Source organism: Gallinula chloropus, assembly GCF_964237585.1.
Source record: "Gallinula chloropus genome assembly, chromosome: 5".
In the NCBI taxonomy this organism is placed as follows: domain Eukaryota; kingdom Metazoa; phylum Chordata; class Aves; order Gruiformes; family Rallidae; genus Gallinula; species Gallinula chloropus.
The window spans coordinates 10066366-10078560 of NC_140090.1; the positions used below are offsets into that span (position 1 = coordinate 10066366).

General features: G+C 47.9%; 1 protein-coding gene across 1 annotated transcript; it reads left to right on the top strand.

Moving 5' to 3' along the window:
• Positions 1-435: 435 nt before the first annotated feature.
• MARCO (macrophage receptor with collagenous structure) lies at positions 436-11527 on the top strand. Its single transcript, XM_084265790.1, has 15 exons — positions 436-630; positions 1680-1781; positions 2171-2401; positions 2794-2829; positions 4044-4088; positions 4455-4562; positions 5690-5797; positions 5921-5965; positions 6522-6611; positions 6707-6760; positions 7687-7731; positions 7863-7970; positions 9165-9206; positions 9543-9725; positions 10661-11527. The coding sequence occupies exons 1-15, from the start codon at positions 516-518 to the stop codon at positions 10789-10791; spliced, it is 1443 nt and encodes a 480-aa protein (XP_084121916.1). The 5' UTR covers positions 436-515; the 3' UTR covers positions 10792-11527.
• Positions 11528-12195: the final 668 nt, after the last annotated feature.

Sequence of the window (12195 nt, forward strand, 5' to 3'; positions counted from 1 at the left end):
ATCCTTCCTGTCCTTCCACTTTGGCCATGCACCATCAGTAGGTCATCCTCTTGGCACAAGTTAATGTGCTTTTCAATATCACGTGGCGCTTCACCTCCTTCGCCTCCCCTCCCAGGGGATGGATCTCCAAGCTAACTTTGAAACTGGGATCTTCTTGGCTACACATGGAGGCTTACTTGTGTTAGGAGCAAAATGACCACCTCACACCCAACCCTGCTAAAGTGCAAAGATGTCAAATGACGCAGGGTTGAACCTCTTGCAGGATCCTGCCCAAGGCTCCATGGACACGGTGTCCCCAAACGAGCACACAAGAGCTGCTGAACATCTTAGCTGTGGGATTTTTTTGAGGAACTATTTGAATTACCACACCAGAGTTCTCACAAGTCTATAAAAACTGAGCAGATAGGAATAACATATCAGAAAGCATATCAAATCAGGAGGCAGATAGGAAGTCCCTTCAGTTCTTCCTTGTCCGTAATCTGACAGGGCTTCAGGTTTGCCACAAGAAATTTGTCATGAACTTTAAAGACAGATATGGGGAAGATGGAAATTCAAGTGATACGAATGCTTTCAGTATTTCAGACAAGATTGGCTTTGCCTCAGCTGCTACTACAACCTTTCAGATAAGTGGTAAGGTTTCTTTTTATTAAATGGTTTGATATGGATTTTATCTGGTCTATAAAGAAAGCAGATCATAAAAATGAAATATTGTATTTATACTGCATATTAAATGGCTTAGACAGTGATTTTGCTACTAAATTAACTGACCACTTAAAAAGAGAAGTATGTGAGAGTGTCCTTTTTAGCCCAAAGCTGACATTAAGTATCAGAAAAAAAATTAGTGCTTTTCCTGTTTTAGAAACTGCCTAATTTCCCAAAGTAAAGCTTTCATGTCTTAATAGTCAAGATACTGAAGTCACCAGACCAAATGAAACATGTAAATTTATTAATTTTTAGCTGAATACAAATGCTTTATCGCTGACTAAGCCAGTCTATTGTAAAACTAATTAAATCATTGTTCTCTTTTAAAGCTAGGACTTTAAACTCCTGATTGTATTACTTTGGAAAAAAAAAAACCCAAAACAACCCACCCAAATGAAGGGTAACTCACTCAATGTCTGAAGTAGTTAGTAATGCTTCTGAAATACTTTTTTCTCCCTAAAGACCAAAATTTGACGAAGTAGTTGATTTCTTCTACACTCGCTGGTGACAGCTTGCTTTGAAAGCTATGGCTTGTTTTAATTTGTCCTGCAGTTCAGTTTATTATTGATTGTTTTGATTTGTTTTGATGTATACATGCTTGGATGTTGGAATCGCCTGTATGCAGTGCTCTGGATGGAGAGGGCTTGTGCTTTGAGCAACCTTCTTTGAATGGAAGCTTGGGAGGGTTTAAGGCAACGGGAACAGGGAGTTTATTCATGCAGAAGGGGGAGAGACACCTCATTCATTCTGGTGTAGGCTGGGTTAAGTCTTTATGGAAGTGGGCCAGTTAAATTTGTGTAGGAAAAGAGCAGAAGGCACCCTGCCTTGCCTGCAGCACCTGGCAGTCTCACTGAGGGACTTCGCTGCTCCCCGTCGCTGCTAATTTATTGTGGCCAAGGCTGAAATGGCTGGAAGTGAGTGGAGCCTGTAGCAGGAGAGATGTGAGAGGATGTCTACCCTAATTCTGCTGTTTTCAGAGCCTGAGAGCCAAAGAAAGCCATCCAAGTGCTGCACTCAGACAGCCCTCAGCATCTACCTGCTGCTGCTGACGGCCGGCCAGGGGCTGCTGGTGTACAAAGGTAATGCTGCATCCTTACTGCAGGCTCAACAGCAAAAGACAGCTTTGCTGGGTGCTCTCATGGGGAAGGGGTGAGCGGGGGTGAGAAGGCAGATAGGAGACCTCTGAGGGAGCACAGACCCTCCTCTGCACACCACAAGCCGAAGCAGTCGCTGCAGGAAAACATCCCCCCGACCCGTGTATGTGCTTTGCATTTGCAGAAGCACTCCTGGCTGCACTCCTGGCTGCAGCAGGGGCCAGCACATGAAAAACCACCTCCTTGGGTCAAACCCTGGTGGTGTTTATCCCCAGGCGTCCTCCACAGGTGCTGAGGAGCTGCTCTGTCCAATAGGCATTTCCCAGTCAGGTTGGGCAGGGAATATTCACTGCACAAGCCTTTTGTTTCCTCAGTGTTTAAGCTGCAGAAGGAGATACTGAAATGTCAAGAACAAAATGCCTCCTATGCAGAAGAGCTTATGGAAAGGTCCTTTGCCAGCAGCCTGTCTTTGGAGGGAGGCTTTATGGAGAAGCACATAGGGCATGAAGAAAACTGGCGGAGAAACTTAGAAGAGGAGATCACCATAATTAAAAGCAGCAATGCAAACCTGATGATGATGATGAACAACATCACCCAGTTTGCAGGTACAACTCCATTTCTCCATGCTGGCTGTACAGTGGTTCCTCCACACTGCTGGCAAAGCTGGGCCAAAAATCCAGTGCAGGTGAAAAAATAACTAGGGCAGGATTGTTCTCCCTGTCAGTTAGTGATGCCTAAGTGTCCAGGGTTGGATGCTGACTCCCAGTGCCCTGGCTGAGAAGCTGGACACACGTGGAGAAAGTGGAGCATAGCCCTGTGCAGCCCCCCTGGATCCCACTGCAGCTGCACATGTAGCTCTGGGTGGCTCTCCCCTCATGTAACTTGTAGACTTGGGCCCTCTGAACTCAGCCTAGACCTCAAGCCTATCAACCCTATACTGTTACCTCCCTCACTGAGTGCTGACTACTGAAAAATATCCATTAAATATTTATTTCAGGCCCTCCTGGACGCAAGGGAGAACCTGGTCCACCAGGTATGTTGGTAAATAAGCTATAAGCAACTTTTCATTTTTTCCTTTGTCTCCTTTTTTCCTTTGTCTCCTTTTTCCCCCTAAAATACCTGAAGTGAGGATTCAAGATTTTGGTCTCTAGACTCAGATCCTACCTAATGTGCAGACACCCAGTCCCCTGGCCATGAGGAGACTTGCTGCACCTTTGACTGATCCTCTGAGATCCTCGGCTTGCCGAGTGCTCCCACAGAGGTCAGTGGCCACCACGAGGGAGCATTTTGAAAGCTCAGGGGTGATGGAGGAGCTGTACTTGCAATTACCATCCCAAATCCCCATATGAGACAAGAGAGGACCAGTGAGGGGGGTGAACCACCTACGTGCAGTTTATGTGCGTCACATTACCAGTGGATAGCTGAGATTTCTGTCCCAGATATAGCAGGTCCTGCTGCCCAACTCACCCCAGGACAACTCAAGGAGACTTCCTCAGGTCCTGCTCTATAGGCCCCCAGCTGAACAGTGCGTGGAATGAACAGTGAAAGACTAGGGACCTTGCCCACCCTGTCTAGGTAAACAACCACATGGACCACCACTGGGTGTAAGCAGTCCCCTCCACAGCAATGCACGAGATGCTGCCCTGGACACCTGGGGAGTTTGAGTGGAAGTATGCCTGCTGCAGGAGATAAAAGTCTCCAGGCTGTGAGGATGCCACAGACCCTGATCTGGCTTCCCTTTGTGCAGAGGTTGGACTAGACAATGTCCAGAGAAACCAGAGCTGCTGTGATCCTATATTGATGATCTAAGATGTAACCCTTGTTAGGTCAGGTCTGTATCTTATCCATCTCTAGTTCTTGGCTACATCAATGAGTTTTTCTAAAGAAAAGAAATTAATACATTAAAAAAAAAATGTTTTCATATCTTCCTGGCTGCACTCTCAGCACTGAAACACCACCTCCTATCAAGCACCATTATTATACACCAGAGCCCAATAGTTCACCACATCTTTAGGAAAGATCTCCTCAAAGGCCCCCACAAGCTGGACTTGGCTAAAGGACAGCTGGCCCTTGCCCAGCCACGTACTCAGCTGAGCTCCACAGGCTTTACTCAAGTAGTTGGTCCCTGCCTCAGTGGTGACCGAAGGTACATGCACAAAGGATGATTAAAAAAATTAATCTCCTCTTCTTAGCCATTACTGTGAATAGATGATGTGTGTCAGCTGATATATGTATTTTACATCTCAGGGCTACGGGGACCACCAGGGACAAAGGGAGACCAAGGAATCCAAGGTAAGGCTTTTGTGACACCTGAATTACTTCTGTGGAGGAACATAAAGTGGCTTTATGGATGATTTTATGGGCAATCTTGTCCTCAGTCAGGTTGGAAGTCAGTAGGAATGTCATTGGAGTTGAAGGAAATAAGCCTGTATAAAACTAACGTGAACAAAAGCAAAACTTAACTGGAAAAAATTCTTATTGTGAAAGTAAATGTGTGCTGGTCACTGTGGGCACTTCCCCACTGACCCCAGCACTGCTCTGAAGTACATGGAGGGCAGAGCCTGGCTCGTGCCTGCAGCTCAGCTGCGTGGCCTGTTGCTGGTGTTCTCTAGACACGACACCCAGCAAAGCATCAGGAAAGTGGTGTTGTCATTGCAGGTTTACATGGGCTGCAGGGTGCCAAGGGGAGTAAAGGAGATCCTGGGCCTGCTGGCCCAAGTGGCGAACCGGGAGCGAGAGGACAAAAAGGAGAGATGGGGCTTGCAGGTAAGAGCTTCACCACCTCCACACCTGTAAGATTCTCTTGTATATTCCTGCTTAAACTACTTTAAAACACCAGAAGAAACCTTCGTGGGTCAGGTATTTCATAAAATTCCAGCTTGGCAGTCAGTGAGGGAGCTGGATGAACAGGACACTTGTCCTGCTCTGTAGGGATTTCATTTGCTGTCGTGCTCCAGCAAAGCTCCCAAGGGATGCCTGGGGGGAAGAGGATGTGCAAAATGTTGACTCTACGCCATGGAAATATCTTTATAGAGTGACCTTTGTCTGATGAAAGCTGCAGGTAATTCAATTATCAGCCTATGCCAGGGTAAAGCAGAGATGTTTGCAGTGGGATTTTCACGGTGTTAAATAATACAATATAATTTATATGCACAAGCATGTGGACGTTAGTCCTCACTTTAGTAAAACTTATGGCTGAGAACTGTATATCCTATATAAGCCTGACTTTTGTACACCTTAAGGAGAAGAATTATGAGCTGTGTTTATTCCATGTCACGTGCATCACCAGGGCTGCACCCAGATGGGAAAGCATCAACGTGGGATAGCGAAAGGAAACAGAAGAAGACATGCTTGGTGCAGAGCAGGGCAGATGGTTGGATAGGTTGATTAGAACTTCCTCAGATCTTCCACCAGATCCCACGTGCTCCAGTGCACTCATTGGCACCAGTTGCTCCAGAAGAGAAAAGTGAAAGTCGGAATGCTGAAAGGTGGGGACTGTGAGATAATTCTGGAGCAGAAAGGTGAAGGAGGTGCCAGTCTTTAAATGAGGGACTTTAAAGTGATTCAGGTGTTTTGGAGCATGCTGATTGCCTGTTCAGAGAAGAGAAGGCTAAGGAGAGGTGTGGCAATTCCCTGGAAATGGTAGGGATAGTTTGGGGAATAGGCTTGCAAGGTGTCATGGCATCACTGGAGCTGGCTCAGACAGGCTTTTGAGGTGCCATCCAGCCCTGTCCTCTGACAGCTTTATGGGAATGACATTGAACAGTAAATGCAGGTGTGAAGCCCAGCACAGGTACTGGTGCAGTTAGATAGAGGTGACCCACTGACTGCAGATACAATGAACCTGATCAGGTATTTTTTAATTTATACATGTGTGCTGTGCTGTTTGATAGGTCTCCAAGGACCAAAAGGTGAAACGGGCAAGAAGGGAGACCTTGGACCCCGTGGATTGACAGGTCCTCAGGGACTGCAGGGAGAGCCTGGAGTGCGAGGTTTGGATGGTAAGTGCAGAGGACACAGCACAGTATAGCCCACCATCAGCCATGCATGCCATGGGGAAGGGCTGCTCTCACTGAAATGTTTGGCTAACCCTTGCTAGCACTGATGCTAGGATGTCGTTACAGGTACCGTGGGGCAACCTGGACCTCCTGGGCAGAAAGGAGAGGCAGGTAAGCAGTACCTTAAGTAAGGTGACGTTTCTTCTAGAGATAGGAGACTAATCTCTGGTGCTTCATTACAAGGAAAACTGTAGCCAGGATAGATCCTAGCATGGATAAGGGCAGGTGATGATCAGATGAAGAAACTGTGTCATTGTTGTGCTAACCCATCCCACAGACTCAGCTGTCTCATCTGGATCCCACTCACTGTACAGGAGAATGAAAGGGAAAGAAGGGTCATGTAACGCAGAGGAACACGTCTTCCTGCCTGATGTGTGCACACACAAGGGCAGAAATTGGATGTTCTTCTAGGAAAGCACTCGTGCCTCTCAAGGCTGACTGTCTTCAAGGACCTGAGTCCATACAGCCTCTCACTCCAGACCATCACCTCCTGTACCTCTAAGATAGGTGCTGCCAGGGAAGGATTGCAATTCGGAGAGACACAGTGTTGGTTTTGCCACCACAGGGGTCAACTCAATCTGCACAGTGCAGGGGCTGGTAACTGAGCTACTTTTCTCTCCATGTGCTGTGTTGTGTTTCACGTGTGCTGCTTTTGCTCAACCTCAAGGTGCAACTGGACCAAGTGGAGCTCCTGGCCTGGAAGGCAGACCTGGTCAGAAAGGGGAGAAAGGGGACCAAGGGCCCAGTGGTACTCAAGGTACAACACGACCCAAACCTATAACCCACCGACCTCCTACTGTGGCCTCATGTTGTGTGATGGCTTCACCCTTACTGATTTGTTTTTCATTTTAGGAATACCAGGTGTTGCAGGAGTCAGAGGTGAAAAGGGAGAGAAAGGAACAGCAGGTAAAGGAGAATAAACCAGGTTTGGGGGCAACAACACTTATCATGCAGATACTGGAAAGGGAGATTTGTTGAGTCCTGTTCTTGGAGCCCCAAAGCATCCCAGGATGCCGTGGTGGGCCTGGACCTCCTCCAGACTGCCAGGGAAGTAGCTACTCACTGGAGAGGTTGTTTCAACCACCTGTAACATGAGGAGGTGACGTTGCCTGCATTTCTGTATAAGTAGAAAACACACAAACAAAGCAGCAGTTTACAATGAACCAACCAACCACCTCCCTACCCTGGAGCCAAAGACAAATTTTACTGCCTGTACAGTTGATGGGGAAGGGTATTAACTAGCAGGCATCTGTTCTAGCCTCTTCTGTAGCAGTGCAGGAAGAGGTATCTTCAGAGGCCAACTTGGAGCGCATAACCTAGACCTTTGTTTTGACCTCCCATCTGAAGAAGGCCCCCTCTCCGTCCCAGGAACCCAAATGATATGGTGGCATTCTGCAGTACAAGCCTATTCCAGTGTGTTTCTCTTAAATCAGCCTTTTTAAGAGTGTATTTATACAGTGCATGCAATCTTTCATCTCCATCAGGAGGTAACAGAAGTCCAAGTACTGCACCCCTCTGTATTCATTGACACTTGGCTGATAGGGATGGAGCCACCTGGCCCAACATTATGTGCTTACACATGTCTGATGGGTCTATACCATCAGCAGAGTTTAGGATATGAAATAAATGACCAGAAGATTATCTACTTCAGAAGAAGATGATTCCCCACTACCTGTATTTTCTGTATTGATGCTATCTGCACTTAGTAGGAAATAAGGCACCCTACAGTGTAAACAGCTAAACTAGACACATTGAGATCAACCATAAATGTTAGTTTGCATAAGCTTCTATAAGTGTTTAAATTTTTTGTTTGTTTCTTTTGATGATCTTAGGTCTTGCAGGGGAAAAAGGAGCAAAGGGAGAGAAGGGCCTGCCAGGTAAACACTTGTTTGACAGAATGCCTTACTCTGATGATGCACACTCTACTTCTGTGCCTCAATGCAAAATGCTTGTCACTCTCTTTCCTTGGTAAGGGACAAAGGTAATGATTTTCTTGCTTTCCACTCAGGCAACCCAGGCCCATCTGGTCAAAAAGGAAGCAAGGGTGATTCTGGTAGCCCTGGTCTAACAGGACAACCAGGACTAAAAGGTGACAAGGGAGAACGTGGATTCACTGGTAAGGCTGTTCGCCACAGGGGCTGTGGAGCTAATGTTCATTTGAGTTATGGAATGTATGTCACAGACTGGCTCAAGCTGCTCTGGGGCATGTTTAGAGAGGACATTTGAAGAAACTCAACAGACAGTCTAGTATTCCCAGAAAATGGATGAGCAGAGTGTCACATTTACACCTTGGGAGCTGTGCTAAAAGACAGACAAGTAAAGAGATGCATTAGATTTTCTCAAATACCCAATCTCACAGAAAACTGGAACAACCCATGCTCCTCTCCACTTTGTACAGAGGTGTCCTGCAGCACACCATGATGTGGCAGTCAGGACTGTAGGATCAGAAACATCGGGGCTATTTAACTAAGCCTCTCTAATTTCAGGGCACAAAAATTGACAGTTCAAAAGGGCAAACATGCCACCCCACTCTCTTCCAATCACAGAATGCTTCCAAAACCCCTAAAATAGTTAGTAAAAAACCCAAACAAACAAAAGAGCCTTTACAACAGACCATGAGAAGCATCCAGGGCTCCAGATTCTTTTTCTTTTAGTTGTTCACACAGAACAAGGGTCCTCAGAAAGAAAATAAACTCCTTCTGGAACTTTGCCTCTGGAGGAGGGGGAAAGTGTAACTAGGGTGACTTCAGGTTAGGGACTGCTCTCTGGGTGGATCTGGTAGCCTGGTACCCAGGAGACAGTTTTTGTTGGAGGTAGCTTCTGGGGGAAGAGCTCATTGGGCTTTTTCAAACACCTCTGCTTTCAAGCCCCAGATACTACAGAGAGATGTGGAGGACTGTTGCCAGTGGCTTTCTGCTGCTCCATGGCAGTGTCTGGCCAGCAAACCCCATGATACAGATCTTTCTGCAAGTACTTTGGGAGATACCATGCCTGCTTCTGGAGAGCAAAAAGGCTGTCAGAGATGTCATGTTACAGGTAGAAGTGGGAATAAGATACGTTTCCCACAGGTGAGTGGATGGGATTTTGCAAGTGGCCCTTTTCTTGGGTCATGCATTAGAAAGACTTTGCAGCATGTTACCCTACTTTTCTTGCCATGTCTTTTACATAGTCTTAGTCTCCCTGGGGGGAGGTCCATTCTACAAGGGGACCAAGCCCTCATATCTGACTCAACAAATCATTCAGAAAAAGTTAATAATTGGATTTTTTTTCCAAGCAGATGTCAAATATTTGCTTTTTAAATTTGCAACAGGTTCCCAAGGAATAAAAGGGAGCAAAGGTGAAAAAGGAGAAGGTATGGGACCTTCGTTTCTTCTTCTCTCACTTGCTTTCTGGCATCAAAGCTGTCTGAGACAAGGACCAACGTGCCTCTTGTGCACTCTGGTCAACCTGCAGCACAGCTACCAGAAACAAGGGATCCACGTGCTGAGCTGCAGCCTGGTGTCTGCAGACCCAGGAGAGGATCCTGAATTGTTCAGATTTGAGCTACCAGTAACTTGTGGTCCCACTCTGGCTACAGCTGTGAGATGGGAACATTTGGCCACTTTGGGTGGTTGCTGCTTCTGTCTTTCAGTGTGCTCCTTTCCTCATGCCTGTATAACCAGTAGAGTTATTTTCTTCTCCTCTGAAGTGTCAAGCTACTTCCAACGTTTTATACGAATCGCTCAGGGGGGCAAGAGGGGCCGTGTGGAAGTTTTACACCAAGATTCCTGGGGAACAATATGTGATGATGGCTGGGGCATGCCGGAAGCCAAAGTGGTCTGCCGAATGCTGGGATTCAACAGTGCACTCTCTGCCTTCACAGCAGGAGCAGGTGAGTCCACAAGAGCCTTCTACCTCCCCAGGCTGTCCCTCCATGCAGGGAGTGAGTTAGCTGTCTGGCACAGGAGGTCACACACACTCAGAAAGCACCTCAGCAAGGTTCTCTACATGAGCAGCAGGAGAGCAAAGAGTATTTTCTCAAAGGGGCAGCTTCTTTCCCTTCAGATGAGGGAGCTGCACATCAACTGCTGCTTGAACTGTGCCCAAAGGCTCGATTTCTAGGCAGGTGATTCTGCCCCTCTACTTCATTCTCGTGGGACCCCACCTGGAGTACTGTGTCCAGTTCTGGCCACCCCAACATAAGAAGGACGTGGAACTGTTGGAACAAATCCAGAGGAGGCCACAAAGATGATCACAGGGCTGGAGCACCTCTCCTATGAAGACAGGCTGAGAGAGTTAGGGTTGTTCAGCCCGGAGAACAGAAGGCTCCAAGGAGATCTTATAGCGGCCTTCTGGTATCTGAAGGGGGCCTACAATAAAGCTGGAGAGGGACATTTTAGAAGGGCATGTAGTGATAGGATGAGAGGGAATGGTTTTAAATTGGAAGGGGGTAGAGTTAGATTGGATATTAGGAAGAAATTCTTCACCGTGAGGGTGGTGAGGCACTGGAACAGGTTGCCCAGGGAGGTGGTAGATGCCTCCTCCCTGGAGGTGTTCAAAGCCGGGTTGGATGGGGCCTTGAGCAGCCTGGTCTAGTGAGAGGTGTCCCTTCCTGTGGCAGGGGGGTTGGAACTTGATGATCCCTTCCAGCCCTAACCACTCTATAATTCTATGACTGATTTCCAACAAGCCAACTGGGCAACCCAACAAAGGCCTGCTATTTACAGGGGTCTCCATAGAAAAACAAAGGCATATTTCTCTTTGTCTTGTCCAACTTTTTTATTTTTGTTTTTTTGTTTGTCTGTTTGTTTCATTTGTCTTCCAAAGGTACTGGAAAAATTTGGCTTGATGATGTGAGTTGCAACGGGAACGAACTTTCAATTTTTGAATGTAAAAAGCCTGATTGGGGTGTGAACAACTGCTCCCACAATGAGGATGCTGGAGTGGAGTGTGCCTGACAGGACACAGAAACTGCCCTGGGAGCCGCCATCCCCCTCCGCTCTCTATGAGGCTCCTGTTCATAGCATGAACCCAATTTTGTCAGGCTGTGCTTATAGTCTCTTTATCAGGTCATAAAAACTTTGCCAGAGAAAGTTGGATTTTCCTTAAATTGATAATGGCTGCAAGAACCCACTGGTAACCTGAAACATCCCAACCAGCACAAAACCACCAGAGCTCAGGCACATGTTGGGAGTTTTTCCAGCTACCTGACACCAGCTCATGGCCAGCAGCTCACATGTATGTGACCTCTGAGTCCACAGGGGAGGAGCAGTGGTTCACTTCAGTTTAGTGCAGTGAGAGAGAATGGGATTAGCATGCAGAAAACAGGCAGTTCCTGGCTAGTCCTTCATTGCAGTACACCTGGGAATCTGAGCCTAAACCCCACCATCAAGTGCATACACCCAAGACACAGGAGATGCTCAGAAATGATCAGGTGATCTCTCTGGCATTCAGACATAAAAGTTCTCTGGAAATGATGCTGATTGCAACAGGTTAAAGCACACAAATAAATGCTTGGGCTCTAGGTGCTGCACTATCCCAGTTTAGCACAGACCTTGTTTTATACCTTGGCCAAGTCTTCTGCCTTGTCTCCCTGCTTCCTAAGCTGTCCCTGCAGGCTGCACCCCTTATCTTATCTGTGTATAAAGCTAAGCATTTCACGCCTTTGGAAATGATATACTCCAGTAAAACAAAGGGCTGACAAATAAAAGAAATAATGGGCCAGCATCAGCTGATCAAACTTCCAGAGCAGAAATACCCAAACCAAAGGCTCCTACTGTAACTGGAAATCTCACGTGCCTGAGACAGTAACTGGAAGACTTCTCTTTCCTAAGACCTAAGCCTTCCCCAAACCCAAAACCTGGCATGGGGGCAGCCAGACCCGAATCACCTCGATGTCAATCCTTGTGTCAAGTAAACGCGTCCCAGCGATGGCAGGGGCCGGGCACGCAGCTAACGGGGATGCCACCGGCGCGGCGGGACCTGCGGGATGAGCCCCGGGCACCTCCCCGGGAACCCGACAGGCGCCGAGCTACCCGGGCCGCCCCGCTGCCACCTCTGCGGGCACCGCGAGTTTACTAAAAGTGCCTCTTCCCGACACTAAGGGGAGCTCAAGGGCCGCCACCCGCTCTGCGCCTGCCCCGCCGGGAGCTCCGCGGCCGTGCCCGTCCCCGGGGCTGCCTGTCCCCGGCAGCGCTCCCGCTACCCCTGCCCCTGCCCCGCCGTGCCGTGGCGTGGTGAGCCGTGGCGTGCCGTGCCGGGATGATGTTGTCCAACGGCGCATCCCTCTTTCCTTCTTCTTTCTCCCACGGAAAACCGTGGCTCCTGCGCGTCCCGGCAGGATGCCGCTGGAGGGTCCCGAT